Here is a 17,395-nt window from a genome sequence, read left to right as displayed (position 1 = left end):
CGTAACTGGTAGAAGTATAAATTTCTGGAAAATAATTTGACAGTATGTATCAGGAGTCTTCAAAATGTTCCTCATTTTGGACTCTCTAACATACTACCATAAGGAAATCATTTGAGATACAGGCAGACACACAAGGACCCACATCAAAGTATGTTCTATAATAACAAGAATTAAAATATTCCAAATGTCTAATAATAGGAGAGTGATTAAATGAATTATGGCACAGCCATATGATAGTCTTACAGAGACATTAACAATCACATGCCTCTCCCCTGACTCATACCAAACCAGGTCCTTTCTGTGAGCTGGAACGCAAATTTGTTGCATACTGTCATCGAGTTATGCTAAACATCTCTGTAACCACACAGCAAATCTCTGAAAAAAGGAAAATCTCCATACCCCCTTTAAGCACCTAAACACGGAACTCTATAAACAGGTATTTAACAAATACTTGTTGATTCACTAATTTTAAGGCAGGGTATGATGCAGACAATTCTTAGAAGCCAGAAGGCATGAAACACGGAGTAAGATATCTTCCTGCTTTCTAATTCTCCAGGGTTTCATTGGCTTCTGCTAAGATTGTAGTCTCTTTTCTATTTTGCCCATTAGAAGATGACAAGAAGGAAGAAAAATAGCCCAACAGCACCAGAGCCAGCTCAAGTGGGCCATTCCCCTGGGCCTCACTAATGAAATTCAAGGGCACCAGCAAGGAGAACGGCAGCTGCAGTCCAAATGTTTGCAGAGGAACTTATAGTGCTCGAGGGCCCTAAACCTAGAGGCACAATTGATTTTGGCTGTCGTTTCTCTCTGTGTGAAAATGAAACCCCATTAATTCTGAAAGCCAGTATTCTCCCTGGATCCCAGACAGAGCAATACCTTAACCACCACCTCCTTGAAAAAGACATTCAAATAAAATTCATTAAATGTTCTAAAGTGACCCCAAATACTTTTGTAGCACATCTTGAATTCAATATTCTAGGACTTAAGAATTTGCAATCCTCCTTCCCCCGCACCCCATCCTCCCCAAAAACCTTCTTCCCTATGTGCTTGGGCACCGGAATAGCCTGTATTATTTCCCCATGCTCACTGCCATGTGACTTGCAATGCCTCCCCATGGAAAATAAAGACTTATCCTGCCCACTGATTTGGCCACAGGGCTTGCTTTGTCTGCAGAATGTGAGCAACAGTGATGGACAATTTCTGAGTTGAAGTTTTCGGAAGTCGTTGCATTATTCAATGATCTGCTGTCCTGCTCACAAGACCGATAGCCTGGGTTCCAGGGATTGAGGGGGCAGAGAACAGATGAAAAGAGCAGCTACTGACCCCCCAACCAAGAGTAACATGAGCAAAGAGTAAATGGACATTGTTTTAAGCCACAGAAATTTTTTGTTACTGTTCTTGACTTGTTATTATTGACTGTTATTAGAGCATCCTCTAGAGAAAGATGACTCATTTGAGCATGGTTTGTAGTAACAGAGTTTTTCTTAAGAAGTCAGATGAAGCCAGGCCATAGTCATTTGCACTATCACACCAAATTCATTCTTTATCGTAGATCAGATATGCAAAGAAATGACAAGGACTGATCAATATTCTAGTGTTCTACGAACCAGACCCAGATTTCTCATTGAGTGCCACATTCATCCAGCAAACACTGATTGTTTCAGGGCCGGAGACCCAATATTTGGCTCAAGACCGATGATTTTTAGCCTGTGGTGAGAATTAAAATTAACTGGGCCAAAAAAAAAACAAAACCCAAAAACACCGTTTATCTGAAGTTTTAAAAGTGAAATCTAGAGCCCAGTCAGTGGAAAGCTTTAACACCTGTAATGGGTCAGGTCCCGAAGCCACATCTTAATGCATGTGTTAATTTGTTCTTATCTGCTATGTGTCCAGATTTGTTTTTATAGAACAATTTCAAAAATCTATTTTAGTATTAAATTTTAATTCAAAGCAAGGCAAATATGCTGTCATTTGGGCTTGACCCAACCAAGGGCTGAAAACAGAGCCCTACCACACACAGAAGTGTTTAACTTGTGGCTTCTTGTGAAATCAGCTTCGGCTGAAATGCCCTTTATGTAAAATAAAGAAGGTCCTGGAGACTAGCCTCGGGTTAGTGTGGGTGCACAGGCAAGGGGATGAGGTCCCACTCGAAGTCAGAGAATGAAGGGTGAGGGATAAGTGATGAGAGAAGCTATGTAGGAACTAAAAATTATTTCCTTAGGTTATTATCCTCCAGTACTCATTACTATGTTTCAGGATTTCATAGTTAAAAATTTAAAGCTTTTTCTACCTCATGAAACAGTGCCCCCTTCTAACATCTGTATCAATAAACTTATTCTTTATCTGATGTTTAAAAAATATCTGCTTTTCTATTACCAGGAATATTTTGTCTAGTTTTGCAGAGAAGTGTGATCCTACATGATTGCAGACTTCGGTATGTCACTTTCTCCTCCCCGTTATCATCGCTAGATCTGTTCACTTTTAGTAGCCACTCACTGGTGTGTAAGGTAATGCACTAAGAACATTCTAATTGTTGCCCTTTTCATTTAGCAAAGCTCAGATCTCTGTCTCCAGCTACAAAGCTGTACAGAATCTAGTTCCTGCCTAGCTCTTGTTTGTTTCCTCCTCTCCTTTCTGATTCCATCCACACTAACAACTTTTCAATTCTTGGAGTTTATCAAGTTGTTTTGTTTTTTTTTTAATTAAGCCTCCAAGGCTATGTTGGCACCTCTAACCTGGATTCCTTCTTCTCTTGGTTCTTTGCATTGCTCACTACTCCAGGACTTCGCTACTTAAGGCCCAAGTGCCATGTCCTTCGGGAAGCGACATCTGACCATTCAACTAAAGTCAACAGCCCTGTTATTCTCTCATAGTACTGTTTCTTCCCGTCATGATATTTTCCCAACTTGAAATTATGTATCTGTGTGCTTACATGTTTAATATATGTCTGTTTTACACACCCATCTAGCACAGCGCTTGGTACATAAGTGGTTGGTATCTAAGCTGTTTGGTAAAAATTTAGAGAATGGATAAATGAATGAATGACCTCTTTTAATCCTTCTAAGAAGAGTACCATTACTGTCCTTACTACGGATGAGGAAACTGAGACTTTCTGCTATTAACTATCTTGTCTTTAGTAAACCAGAATTCAAGTTCTTTACCATGTTTCCATGCAACATTGTTTTCATGTATATCAGAGAGTACTTGTCATCCTCTTGACTTGCCCTAGCAGTGTGTAGCCTCCTTGACCGATGCCCTTCCGTAGCTCTCCTTCTCACTTGTCCCACTGGGCTGTGGTTTCCCCACAAGCCTGCACCCCCCGTACATACAGGAAAGATCTATCCTCTACAGCCCTTCACAACTCCAAAACTAGGTGGTTCTACCATCTGAATGAACCTTTTTCTTGGCTCCCGCTACAGCAGCCTATAGAATTATTTCACATGAGCAATGGCATATTTTATCACTTCATTAAAAAGCACCAGGATGGTGGAGCAATTGTGGAAAAACTAAGAAACTAACAGAGCTAAGAAACTAACAGAGCTAAGAAACTAACCAAATGTTTCTAGTTTCTGCCAAAACCCCAAACCCAACAGAGCTAAGAAACTAACCAAATATTTCTAGTTTCTGCCAAAACCCCAAACCCAATATGCAATACAATGCCAGTTCTTGAATATCTCCCCATTTCTTCTTCTTGTCGGGAGGCGGGGGGCAGCTCTAGGAAGATATTTCTCTGAACTACGATTAATTTCACGATGCATTTAACTTGGAAACAATGCTCCTCGGCCTGCTCTGGTGTGTTTGCTACAGCTATACCCCAGTTTAGCTGTCAAAAGCCATATTCTTTCTCTGCCATTTGGGTTTATAATCCTTATGAATTATTCTGTGAATCACAGCCATGAGACTCTGACCAGTATGTCCCCTTGAGGATAACAAGTATGTTCTGGCAGACCAAAAGTCATGCTGCCTAACAGAGAGCAAGGGGGGCTCCTCTATGAATTCGCATTCCTCTGAAGACACATGGAGATATGGGAATGCTGTGTAGAGCCCGCTGGGAGGAGTCAGGGTGGGGAGTAGAGGGGAGGAGAGAGGGAGATGATAAAAGGTTCAGAGGGAAGATAACTCTTCAATGTTCCAACTTTTACTCTCCCACGTTCCCAATTTTGGGGTTCCTCATTTAAAATCTTAAAGATTTTACTTGGGAGTTGAATTTCATCCTGTCTCACGGGTTTTGATACATAGCATTTTCTCTTTGTTGTTTTCACATTATCCTTCATTTCATTTCCTACTTCCTTCCTTAACTCAGTAATTATTTAAGAGAGAGTTTATAGATTTCCAAGTAGTTGAACATCTAAAAATATTTTATTAGTAATTTCTAGTTGCAGTGCACTATAGAGAGATACAGTGCAATTTATGCTTTGTGAATGTTGGAGGACTGGCAAAAGGTTAAAATATGATTAATTGCTGCTAATGACACTTGTAGAATAGTTACATATTCCCTAAATTTTGGAAACGAAATTTAACGTAATTTACTTCCACCTATCTTATTAATTTTAGTTTTCAACATTTTCTATGACATTAATTTTTGTTTGCTTTCCATTCCTAAGAAAGAACCACTTCCCCAAAGTCCCTCTGTTTCCCCAGAAGGCACTTCCCCTTCTCCTATCAGTGCTTGTAGTGTTTCTTTTCCACTTCCCCAAAGTCTTGGAGGCGTGGGAGCCAGTTGGTATGGAATTGGCCAGGGAGGTTGGATGGGGTAAACGATTTTATCCATTTCCTTCCACATCTTATTGTAAGCCCTTGTCTTAGCATAATGTAGGCTTCTGAAATTATTATTCAGCCTACTGTTTGTGCTCTGTGGGATTAAAATTAAAATTTCATTATTACCTTATGTGTCTCAGAATTCTGAAGGCTTAAATCACTTATGAAGTATTAATGAGAGGAGCAACTTTTTATTCTGGAAAGATGCTTCTATCACATTCATTGTACTGTTCTATACAATTTAAAATTCTCTTAGACAAAAACAGATGAATTAATAGGTGATCTGTTCTTGCTATACACACATTACACCACCCATGGGCAATGCATGTTTTTAGCAGTAGAAAATTTAGTTGAATGAGATATATTAAATCCAAAGTTTAATACACAAATGTGTGCTTCTTGTTAAAAAAAAAAAAGATATGGATCTGAGCAATACCATATTTATTATGGTTAAGTTTTATTCTCAGATTATTATGGAGCTTCCTTATGGAGCAAAAAGTCTTTCCAAACCACACATTTTAAGGATATATTTATAAGGTAACAAGATGTCTGGACCACATCTAGATCTGGGGTTCTAGAAGTGCACCTAGTCACACTCGAAAGAAAATTCCCACATCTCTCTAGAATCCCCTCTTTGCTCTTCATTCTTCCAAAAGTTTTTGGTGGTACTCTCTCTGTCATAAATGGAGTTAGTAAATGACAGTCGACTCCCCTCCAAACCACCAATGTATCTGAAATACCATTTTTTTTAAACATCTGTGCTTAAACCTTTCACTTTTTAGGTATACCTTTTAAAAATAAAACCACCATTTGGGGGAACCATGTATTGAGTCACAGTAATGTCACTTGTATTTGGTTCTAGTATCACTTTCTTTCATGCCCACTGTCTGAAGGACGTAGAAAGAGGTAGACATACTTTTTTTAAAAATGGGCTAATATTTCACAAGTTGTCCCAATAGATAGGTATGATTCAATGGTAAGGACTGTGACCTAACCATTATGTCTCTCTAGAATCCAGGGAGATACATCTAAATCTTATTGTCATGATAACTGGAGTTTGAGCTTTGTGATCTCAATTTCCTCATTTGTAATATTAAGGGTTTAGATTAGAGAGCTCTGAGGCTCGTGATGGTGATAAAATTCTGCAAATCAATTGGCTGTATTCCCTTAGGATGGATGGTCAAGGACATAGAAAAGTCCACTCAATTACTCAAATTTCTATACATGACCTGTCCTTCTTTTCCATCAACAACCCTTGAGGGAAATTTGGTCAAGACTAGGTATGTGTGCACATCAGAATTAGATATTTCAACAGCCAACCATGAAAGGGCCTCATCAGCTGTCCCTAAATTGATAAGTCCAAGGCGAGAGGGTCTGGGAACTGGGCCTGGGGAAATGTTGCACTTTAAAATGTTTTTAATTATGTAAGTTTCTTTTATCATTCATTTCTTTGACTTGCCCTCGCAAAAGTTGGAGAAATAGGTAGGTCATCTTATGGAAGTAGGATTTGCAGAACCCCAGTAAAGAATTGTTTGAGGTTATACAGACATCAAATGACTGAACTAAAGTTAAGAAATTAACTCTAATCCCTCTCTGGCTACAAAACATTCCACTAGAATGTTTTACCAAGTTTAATCTTTCATGATTTTTTTTTCTGATAACTTTTCTGAACAACTAAGAGTTCATGTAACTCCTTAATGAAATCCAATTAAAGTGTACTGCACTGGCAGGAAGGGACTATCATTTCAGATACTTCGATGACTCCTTAGAGCCATTAGAATCATCACAAAGAACGTAAGAGAAAGACATGCAGGTTTCGCTGAAAATTAGTTACATTTTTGTCTGTCTGAGAAAAGCATTGTTCCTAGCTCCATGGTACAGTCTTATGACCAAGGAGCCAATTATGAAATTGGGAAAGCCACAAGAACTTCCTCCGCATGGGAGGTGAGCCTCCTTTTGTAGTCACAGCTGTGCTACTGCATTTCTGCTCTTACCAGAGAACAGTACACCTGGAACCACCAAATTCCAGCCCCTAGTTCCCCCACTCCCCAGACGTGCAACCACAGCCAAGTAACAACTTCTTTAAGCCTCCATTCTTATTATCGAAATAGAAATGATGGTTGTTGTGAAGACTCAATGAAGTAATTCATGTAAATCATATAACCATATCCAACAGGCAGAAAGATATCAGTAATTTGCTCTCTACTTAATCTATTACAGTATTTTAAAGTCTTAAATAGCACTTGCTGCATAAGTACTCTCTAAATGCGAGCTATTTTTACTGTTGTCAAAGTAAAAAAAAAGTTGAAAATTTAATTTTTATTTACATAAAAATATCTAAAATTGCTCCACAGCATAAAACTTGAATGTACTTTATGAAACATAAATTTAGGAAACATAACTTCATAACTGCATGACTTTAGGAAACATAAATTGAATGAATATACACATTTGCCTCAATTATCTGAGATAAAAATCTCTGGATTAAAAAGTATTGCTGTGGTGCCATGGGCAATGTACTTCATTCCTCGGGTAAGTCCAGACTGTATGATATTAAAATCCTATGTTTCCTTTCTCTACATTTGAAGGAGGAGAGAGTGCAAGAGGTTATATAGGTTTTTCCTAGTAAAATGAATTGGACTAACTTGCATGAGCAAACAAAATTGTCAAAGCCTCTCTGAGTTTATACAAAATGGTTGCATTCAGCAAAAAGTCTTTAGTTTCTCTTGCTCAGCACTTTAATTTGTGGTTTGATTGATAATTAAGCAAAACAAATACCAGGCCAGGCAAACAACAACTGCCTTTTTGTTTCAGATATTCTTGTTACATTTATTACCCACACTTAAATCAGAATTAAAGTTTTCTGGAGGAGAGTAAGCAGAACTAATGAAGAAAAAAATCTGAACTTTAAAACAAGAGTTTTTTGGTACCTTAACTTAACTCTCTGCCACTGACCTAACTACCTCACCTGGACAAATGCTTTTAATTCTCTGGATTGAGTTCTCTCGCAAATAAAATTGTGCTGGAGGATCTCTGAAATATATATCCCATTAGCAAATCCTGTTGTTCTTGCTTATTTGAAGTCACCTTAGTTATGAGAGCCCAACTTAATAGCCTATAACTTAGCATTTTTCTGAGTTCCTTGTGTCAGCTTTCATGTTTGTTCTTTGCTAGTCCATCACACTTCACCACCCATAGACCTCTTTTTGGCAAATTCCTCCATCCTGTTTAGAACAGTTGCTCTCAGACTCTCTAGGCTGCCTCAGAATTACCTGGAGGGTCTGTTAAAAGACAGATGGCTGGCCTGCCCCTAGAGGTGCTGACTCAGTCTGTCTGAAATAGGGTATAGAACAGCTTTTCCAACATCCAGATCATCCAGGCGATCTGGATGCTGCTGGCCCAGCTACCATTTGAAGACCACTGCTCTTCAGAACATAATAATGTTGAAAAACACCATCTAAGAGCCACCAAGTTTTTAACAGTTACCTCAATGTAACTCTGAGAACAGCCTCTCTGGCCTTCCAGCTCCACGTGGGTGAAGTTGATCTGTATTTGTTCTCCCAGGGGCTGATATATGATATAGATGCACTGTTTGTTGCGAGTAAAAGGTCCAGACAAGTCAAGAGAGAGAGGACCCTCTGGGTCTGTGTAGTTTCCTCCACAAGGCAGATCCGCTGAAGAGAAGGGAAAAGAAGGAGAAGGTCAGGTGGATGGACATTCCTCTAGCTCCCAGGCATTTGACACAACTTTCTAAAACTTAAACACAAACACATGTGATCACATACCCTCTTTATTCACCCTATACAGGTTTATTTTTATATACCTTATCTGATTATAAGATTTTCAGTTTGACACGTGTTTGTGGGATGACCACATAGTACCTAAAGAAATAGATGAGATGTGTAATCTAAAGTCCAATCTAGTATCTTCTTCTACAAATTGCTTTTCAAATACATTTACAATCTCCTTCACTCCAAAAAGATCTGAGGCTGTTTATAAAATGCATATAACAACATAAAATATCTAACTAGAAAAATTAATCAGATTAGAAGACTAATGAATGCAGAATAGCAAGACATGGTCAGGGGAAAGTTGATATGCACAGAAAACAGATGTATACTACAGAAATTACAGGAGGTCAGCTGCAGATTCAGCCTAAAGCCAAAGTAAATAGAGAAAGGGGACCAGTAAAAAGATGTCCATTATTAATTTCCTGATATTGAGACTTAGATGATGATTTTCCTGTGAATTCTCATTAAGGTACAATGAAGTGTGTTAAGAACAAAATCTTCCTACAGCCCTAAAATAAAAATCATAGAGCATTTTATTCTTTTTTTTATTTGTTGGTTTATTTTAAGGTATCAATGCAAATTAGAGGCATGCTCGCTGTAAAACCTGACATATTTCAAAATAGACTATATTTCCCTCATGAACAATATCTCTCACAACAAAACACTCAATAATAGCCAGGAAACTGATGTGTGAATTATTTAATTTTAGGTGCCTCACACATAGTTACCATAAAAAATGGATCCCATAATTTAGGGACAGAGGGCTATTATAGCATTGATAAAAGAACATTGGGAAGATAAAGAAAAAAAACCTGGAACTATGACAGAAATGTTTATAAACACGTGTTATTAGTCTAAGAAAGTAAGTCATCTGCACTATCACAGTAAAAAATAAAACAGCTATAAGCAAAGCACTGTCCTTCACATTCACAGTAAGCTCCTCATTATCAGGTTACTTACAAGGCGATGTTAAGTAGGTGATATGGAAGCCTTGGTCATTAATCTGGTTGTCAGAATGAAAATGAATTCTGGCAAAGGGACCCGTGGTCTGGAGCGGTGGGGCAGACAGGGTGGTGCAGAATTTCCCAAGAACAGGATCCTGGCTCAAAGGACCATCTCGAATCTAAAATGACAACCGGAAAAAAAAATGTATCATTAATCTCTAATGGTCAGATTTTAACAAACCGAATAATTTTGTACATGAACTTCAGAAAACCCATCATTTAGAAATGATGGCTCTGGGAGGTTTTCCTTTCATTCCCTTCCATGTGTGTCTGCTATAGCTTGGGGCTCAGTAAAGGGCAGTCGCCGTCTCCTGGTGTCCCTGGTGCCTTATCTTCTGTCTGAATTTCAATTCAGAGGCTGGACATATCCTTTGAATTTTTCTGATAATGTTACTAGTCTCAATGTTTTCTTTCCAAGGTTTTCTCCCTAGCTATTTGTTTTGAAATTATGAGCCCCTGCTTATCTAGGAGAAAAAAATGAATATATACAAAGAAAATAGGAGAAGGAATGCTAGCACATCAGTTGATTCACAGCTTGGTTTAGGGAGGATCAGAGGTGGAAAGGAAGTGAAGTCAGGTTAGAAACAATGGAAAGATGGATTAATGAAATTTAATAATGCAACTTTAATAGTAATTAAGTACCACAACAATAATGATGTGATCTTAGAAATAAAGTCCTTTTTTAATTGTTAGTTTTTAATCTATTAAACCATCATGTTACCTTCTCTATAATCGTGTTGTAATTGCAATTTTGGTATTACCTAGAACATCAAGGTAGCAAAGGACTGAATAATATCTTAATGTGACTAATTTTGTCCATTCAAATTACTTCTACTATTGTCAGCAAAGTTAGAAGGCAGCATTACTTTATTCCTATGTTTAACTTATTCCTTGAAATATTGGAGCTTGTTGAGAAATGAGAGGCATTTAAATACTGTCAGAATGATTGATACATTCTATTATGAGTATCTTAATTAATATGTAGAAGTGCAAAGATGTTCCTAATTTTAATTTGATAAACTTTAATGAAAATTAATTTCAAGACAGTTCACTTTAATGTCAACATTCAAAAGATTATCTTCATGAAATTTTCCAGGGAGAGGAAGATCTTCCAGAGAATTATTCCCAAAGGTTTCAAATCCATTACAGATGGATTCTGCTAACTTACTAATGACTTTAACTTGTGGAGATCTCTATTTGACACTCACACCCTGCCATCCTTTATGAATAATTCTATAGCATTACATTCTTCTCTAATGGACTTAGAAAAGCATATTGACTTTTGTCACTATTGCCAAAGGAACTGAGATTTATGGTGATAAGACAGGAACAACGTAAGAACTCAACCTTCTCAATGATCTTTCAGTCTATAATGGAGAACACATTTTTATATACCTATATGCATATGGCATTAGACTGTAATAGCCATTTCTTCTTCCATATTTTAATCTTTTACTAATGGTAAGCAGGAGGGACACAGGCTGACTCTGCTCCTCCCGGGAACAATTATTCAATATATTCTAGCAAGGCTTATCGTTCACCAATTCATTTCAACACAATCACTACTATTTTTCCTCATGGAACACTATGGTCAGTTTGTGAAATACCTTAGCAGTTTACCACAAACAACTGAAGATTCGAATTTGCATTACAGAAGATAGCCATTACCTCATGATTATTTCATTAATTATGCTATTCCCTGAGCCTTGAGCTTCCAGAAAATGACCAGGGCAAGCAAGGCAGTCTCTTTCCCAGATTCAAATGGAACTCAGAAGGAGTAATGATCTGGCACAATTAAGAAAAAGGACTTAGCAAGACTTAGACATTAGCAGCCTAATGTCTAATAGTTGAAGAATACATCCAACTATTGTTAATAAATTGTGGTTATCCATGGGCATCACGAAACCATAGTTACCTGAATTCTAATCATATCATAACAAGTTCTATCTAAATGCAATCGTTTACCTCGAGATAATCTTTGCTGCAATCATTATGGTGCTCCAGACTCAAGGTCCCAAAAGTAAATGTTATTAGAAGACCAGGACTGGTTATAACTTTCCAGACACAATCTCTTCCTGGCGGGTAGTTTCCAGGATATCCCGGAGACTTGATAGATCCGTAAGTACCAGTCAGTATACCTCCACATTCTAAAGGGAAAAAAAACAATAACTTTACATTTGTGTACAAGTTATAATTCATGTAGAATTATCATCGCCCTAGCTGTGAGAAGACCTGCTTCATTTAAATAACTACCTATAGATTTAAACAAGACTTTCAGTTTTCTCGTTTGACAAAGCTATAAACATTAATAAATAATTAAATCACCCATGTGTTCAGCTTTATACTTATCAGCCATCATATGGTTACATGATTTAAAACACAGTGTTGAACCATCTGAGGGATGAATAATTGGATGATAGATTCACTTTTTAAACTTTGAGAGAGATTCATTCTGTACATTCTTTTTTTTTTTTTTAAAGATTTTATGCTTAGAGAGAGCGGAAGAGAGGGAGAGAAACATCAGTGTGTGAAAGAACATCAATTGATCAGCTGCCTCTCACACGCGCCCAGCTGGGGATGTGGCCTACGAGCTAAGCATGTGCCCCGACCAGAAATCAAATTCACGACCTTTCGTTTTATGGGACAACTCTTAATCCACTGAGCCACACCAGTTAGGGCAGTACGTTAATTCTTTAAAAATTCTGGAAATTCTATCAGTCAATATGTCTTTCTACAAACTGGCTCAATTTTCATTTGAGGTGTCTTAACACTACAATGTAGTTAAAACATTCATTTTACAGGGGAAGAAATTCAAATGTCTATGGTAGTTGGGCCATTTGCCCAGGAATGGAGCAAGAGAAGGACTGGGCCAGGCTTTCTAACTACCTGCTTCAGCCCACCAGCCCTGCAAAGTTGCTTATCAGTGATTGGAAGAACCTTTTCTTTATTAATACCCACATTAATTTTACAGAAAACTGGTGGTGGCTTATCAGAAGTGCTACTGAAAAATCAAAAACATTAAATAAAAATATAGACAGCCATAAATATAAATTAGAAAATAATAAAATATGATGATGTTTCAAATATGCAAGATATGACATTTATGTAGTTATGCAGATTATTAGACAAAATTTTTGCTGCCAAGGTAAAAAGTGAAACAAATTAGATACATGATTCTCACTGTTTATAATGAGAAAACATCTCAGTTGCTCAGAAGAAAAGACTTTTTCAAAACTTAGTACTTAAAAAAAATGATCATATGGGTAAAAGTTATATAATACCATAAGCAAAGTAAAATGTTAATGGCAAATTGGGAAAAATGCCATATATAATACAAAGAATTAAATGCCTAATATATGAAGAGCTTTTTAAAAAATAGGGATATAAACAGAATTCATTGATAAATTTCCAATGGCCTTTAAAATATATTTGAAAAGATGTTCAACTTCATTTACAATAAAAATACAAATAACTAAAACAAATGGAAAATTATATCTTAGAAAAACAATGTCATTTAACATAAATATCAATATCTAGAAAAAAGTGAAAAGAGATGTGTAATAAATAAGCACTGAAATCATAAACCATTGCTAAGGTAAATTAAAAGAGACCTAAATCGATATAGAGATAGTACAAGTTCACAGACTGATAGGGTCAAAATTTTTAAGAAGTCATTTCTTTCCAAGTTGACTATGGACTCAATGCAGTGCCAACAAAATCACAGCAGATTGTTGGGGAAAATCAATGAGTGGATTCTATCATTTACATGGAAATGTAAAGAACCTAGCATATTTTAAAAGAACAAAGTTAAAGAATTTATACAACCAGACTTCAAGCTTCAGCAATTAAGCCAATGTGGCACAAGGACAGATAAATAGACCAAAAGGAAAAAGAGAAATTTGAGAAATAGTTCCACAGATTTACTGATAAATGAATTGGGACTTTGATATACCGTTTTCTCGACTTTTTTATATGTTTAAAAATCTTATAGTAAAAACATGTTTTAAATAGACCACCAAAAACAAAAATTCAACAAAAAACAAATTATCATAGCCACTAGGATAAGGAATAGTAAGTGAAGGAGTGGGTCAGTGTCCTCAGTAACATCCTTGCAGTAATTTACTAGTTGAGCTTATAAAAATGCTGTTTGGTAATTTTGTAAGGGACCCATTAAGAGTTATGTTTTTTAATCTCTTACATTTCATCCACATTTTATTATTTCTGAACACAAAATCAAATACATAATCATTGTGGATTTATTTGGTATAAAAATAATTACAAAACTCTTATGTAACACTTGATTTTCAAACATCTAATGTATCCAAAAGTTAAATATTGACCAAAAAATTTAATAACTTCAAGAGTTTGTTTCATTTTTCTCCATCTTTATACCTACCTGGTTGCTGTGTTTCCCATCTTATTGTAAAGCCTCTCTCATTTCTTAAATGTTCAGAATAGAAATGAAAATAGAGAGCATTGTCACTACTGAGGAGTTCCTGTGGGGGGCTGGAGCCACAGAACCTTCCAAGTTGAAATGCTGCAGAGGAATCGCCATCATGAATCTGAAGAAACTCATATGGACAATTGCTCACTGATTCTAACTGGAAAAAAGTGAAAGTGATACGCAGCACCTAAAAATATAAAGGTCACAAGGAATTATTTTTCATTTCAGTGTTAATTCTAAAGTATGTCTCCCTCTAATTAGGAGGCATTTATAGTGAGTCACTTTTAAAAGATACATCTAAGATTTCCTAATTAGCCACAAATGCATATGAGGATTCTACTGGTTAACTGACTTACGTTAAAAATTGCTTAGACTTACCTTCAACTAACATCGACATATATCAAAAAAAAATTTTGGATGTGAGGTAAAATTCCATCTATTTTCCTCCAGACACATAACCAATTATGCCAAAATGTTAATGTTAATTAAATATATTTTACAGCTTTATTGAGGTATAATTGATAGACAAAGAACTGCACATATTTAATGTGTAAAATTTCATGAGTTTGGACATACGCGGACACCTGTGAAACCACCACAACAATCGATGTGATAGATATATCGAATACTCCCATTCTCCTTCTCTCTCTCTCTCTCTCTTTCAGTTTTTTTTATAGTAAGAGTATAATCTATCCTCTTAACAAATTTTGAAGTGCAAAGTACCATATTATTAACTATAGGCACTATGCCATAAAGCAGGTCTCTAGAAGTGATTCATCTAGCATAACTGAAACATTTAATTTCAATGGGTTAATGAAATAGATTTACTTAGATTTCTGTTAAAGTCCATTAAACAAATGCCCAGCCCAGACCGAAGGCCTCAAATATAGGCTGAGTAGGCATGGTGTAGGCCTGTGTAAAGCCTGCAGTCTTCAGTGGTTGCACATAGTAAGAGATGAATAATGAGAGCAGAGAATGGGCAAAGGTAATATGAAGAGTTTTGAGCATTCAAGTAGGAGAGTATAAACACAAAAGTGCATTTCCAAGTTAAAATGTTAGAATACACAGAAAAATAAAGTAACATAGGTAATTACATATAAAAGATATTGAACTAACTTCATTTAGACCAAACAACCGAAAGAAGGCCATTCAATTTAATTTCCATTATGATCTAAAGCCACAACAGCATTCAAGAATACCAAAGTAGTGACAAAGAATACCAGAATATTTTTGAAATTCATGATAAGGTATTTTTAATATCTGTTACCCAACAATACATCATGTTTGCCCTTGAAGCATTTTTATTAAAAATAAAATAAATGTTCATGAATTGAACTATCCTGATTTCTACATAATTTCCACTATAACATGTAAATTGTGTTGGGGATAAAAAGATATGGAATCACAATAATCAAGAAAAAAACATAAATTTTCTTTAAAAATTGATAAAAATATCAAAATTTTTCACAAAATTTTTTTGAAGGAAAATTGTTTTCAATGTCAGGAAATAGAATTCATGAAAACTAAATAGAAGGAAGGAAATTCACATAACATACTCACTGGGAAACTGATTTTGGAGCTCATTCTATTGTGGGTTACCAGGCCCCAAAGAGTCCTCCCTCCCTAACAGAAGAAAAATGTTTCCTGACCTTGTACAATGACCTCTGCAATATTGCTGGGAAAAGTTAACAAGATTTAAGGGAAAATCTTATCTGTTCAGAACTACAACTTTATCACAATAAGCCTAATAGCTACCTGAAAAATAAATATTTGGGAGAGTTGAATAATAAATATTGGGGATAAAACACTAAAAACCTCAGGCTCAGATCTTAACTTGAAGATTGTTCATGCAGTGGCTCGGTTCAGAATCATGGACATTGAATGGCCCGAGTTTGAGTGACTGCGTGCCATTTACAAACCACATGCCCTGGGTGAATTTCTCAGCTGCTCTAGGCTCCATTTCCCTATATGTAAAATGAGGAAATATAGAGAATTTCAATCTTTGAGGGTTATTAGAGTTAAAAATACGATGATGTAATCTGTGGAATAATTAGCATAGGACTTTGGCATATGCGGTGGCCCAGAGAAGAAGACAGTGATAAGAAAACCCATTTAGTAGCAGGTTCCATTTTTGGACAGTGATCCACATTATTGGGTGATCATCTTCAAACACTACTGTCTCAGCAAGAACATGTCTTTACAAATCACTGACTTGCATTTGACCCACCCATGGAGAGAATAATCCATACTGGACAAGGCATGAACTTTGGAAACAGACAAATGACTGAAATCTAACTACTCCAATTACCAGCTATGGAGTGCTTTTAAAAAAATTAGTTAACTTCTCTTTGTTTCCATCCTCATCTATAAAATGAGGATACTATTCCTTATTTCAAAGATTAGAGAAAAGCACTTAAATTGCCTAGCCCAAAGCCTGACATTTAGTAAATCTTTAAAATATGAAGGATGAATTATCACTGCATGTATTTTGTGTAATATATGCACCTTATATATATGTATGTGTGTATATATAAACCTACAGATGCATATATATACGTGTGTGTGTGTGTGTGTGTGTGTATACACATATAAACCTACTTTGGACAGGAGACATTACATTTACCTTTCTCTCTTCAGTTCTGACTACCCAGAAGCAGTTAACATCATGAACATAACCAACATCAGGGCTCTTGTAGCTGAAACTTCCATTCAACCCTGAGAGGGACCCTCCACAAACTGCAAAGGAAAAGAAGATGAACCATGCTTTTCAGAGACTCCACAGAGGAAAAGGGTAGGCAATTCTAACCCTGCCAATGAAATATCTAGAGAAGTCTGACTGATTAACATTAGAGACAAAGCCCTGCCATTCTTCCCTCTCCTCTGCTCCTTTTTTTCTTGGACATCCACCCAAATCCCACTTCTTGCTCAAAGTCCTGTTCATGTCTCCTCATCTCCGCCATAAACTTCTGGCCTCTTTGTGTTCTCTCTGCTTCCCATGCTCTCTGCCTCTGAGATTCTTTACCTGACCCCACACAACTTAGTTCGTATCTTTAGTTTTCATCTCTTCTCTGCCATTTTGTATTAGCCTTGTCTCCTCAGCTGGAAGATAAGCAGATAATACGTGGAGACAGTATTTTACGCTTTATTTCTCCATAGTCCTAAACACATAGAGAAGCCTCAGTAAATAAATGTGCTGATTCAGAATCAGGAGTAGTAAGTAAGGGGTGGAGAAGCTATAAGAAACTTTATGGTGGAGATTGAATGTGACATACTCCTGGAGGACAGATACATTTGGACAAGTTTGTGGGGAGAAATATCTGGAATAAAGGAACAAGGCAGAAACATTCATGGCAGCACACGGAGTCAGGTAGTAAGGAAAGATGTCCAGGTTAAAGGAA

The 17,395-nt window shown here is 36.6% G+C and overlaps 1 protein-coding gene across 1 annotated transcript in view; it reads right to left on the bottom strand.

The window, feature by feature from the left end:
• CUBN (cubilin) overlaps positions 1-17,395 on the bottom strand; it is a 250,291-nt gene that overhangs the window by 211,973 nt on the left and 20,923 nt on the right. Inside the window, exons 13-17 of the mRNA XM_054593125.1 lie at positions 16,621-16,733; positions 13,950-14,184; positions 11,519-11,700; positions 9,510-9,672; positions 8,245-8,432 (exon numbers count right to left, since the gene is read on the bottom strand). Of these exons, the coding sequence (XP_054449100.1) occupies positions 8,245-8,432; positions 9,510-9,672; positions 11,519-11,700; positions 13,950-14,184; positions 16,621-16,733 (881 nt within the window). The remainder of the gene's footprint in view (positions 1-8,244; positions 8,433-9,509; positions 9,673-11,518; positions 11,701-13,949; positions 14,185-16,620; positions 16,734-17,395) is intronic.

The sequence above is a fragment of the Pteronotus mesoamericanus genome, unplaced genomic scaffold (assembly GCF_021234165.1).
Source record: "Pteronotus mesoamericanus isolate MK-2021 breed Mesoamerican mustached bat unplaced genomic scaffold, CSHL_Meso_final contig_130, whole genome shotgun sequence".
In the NCBI taxonomy this organism is placed as follows: Eukaryota; Metazoa; Chordata; class Mammalia; order Chiroptera; family Mormoopidae; genus Pteronotus; species Pteronotus mesoamericanus.
This window is presented reverse-complemented; position numbering and strand designations above follow the sequence as displayed.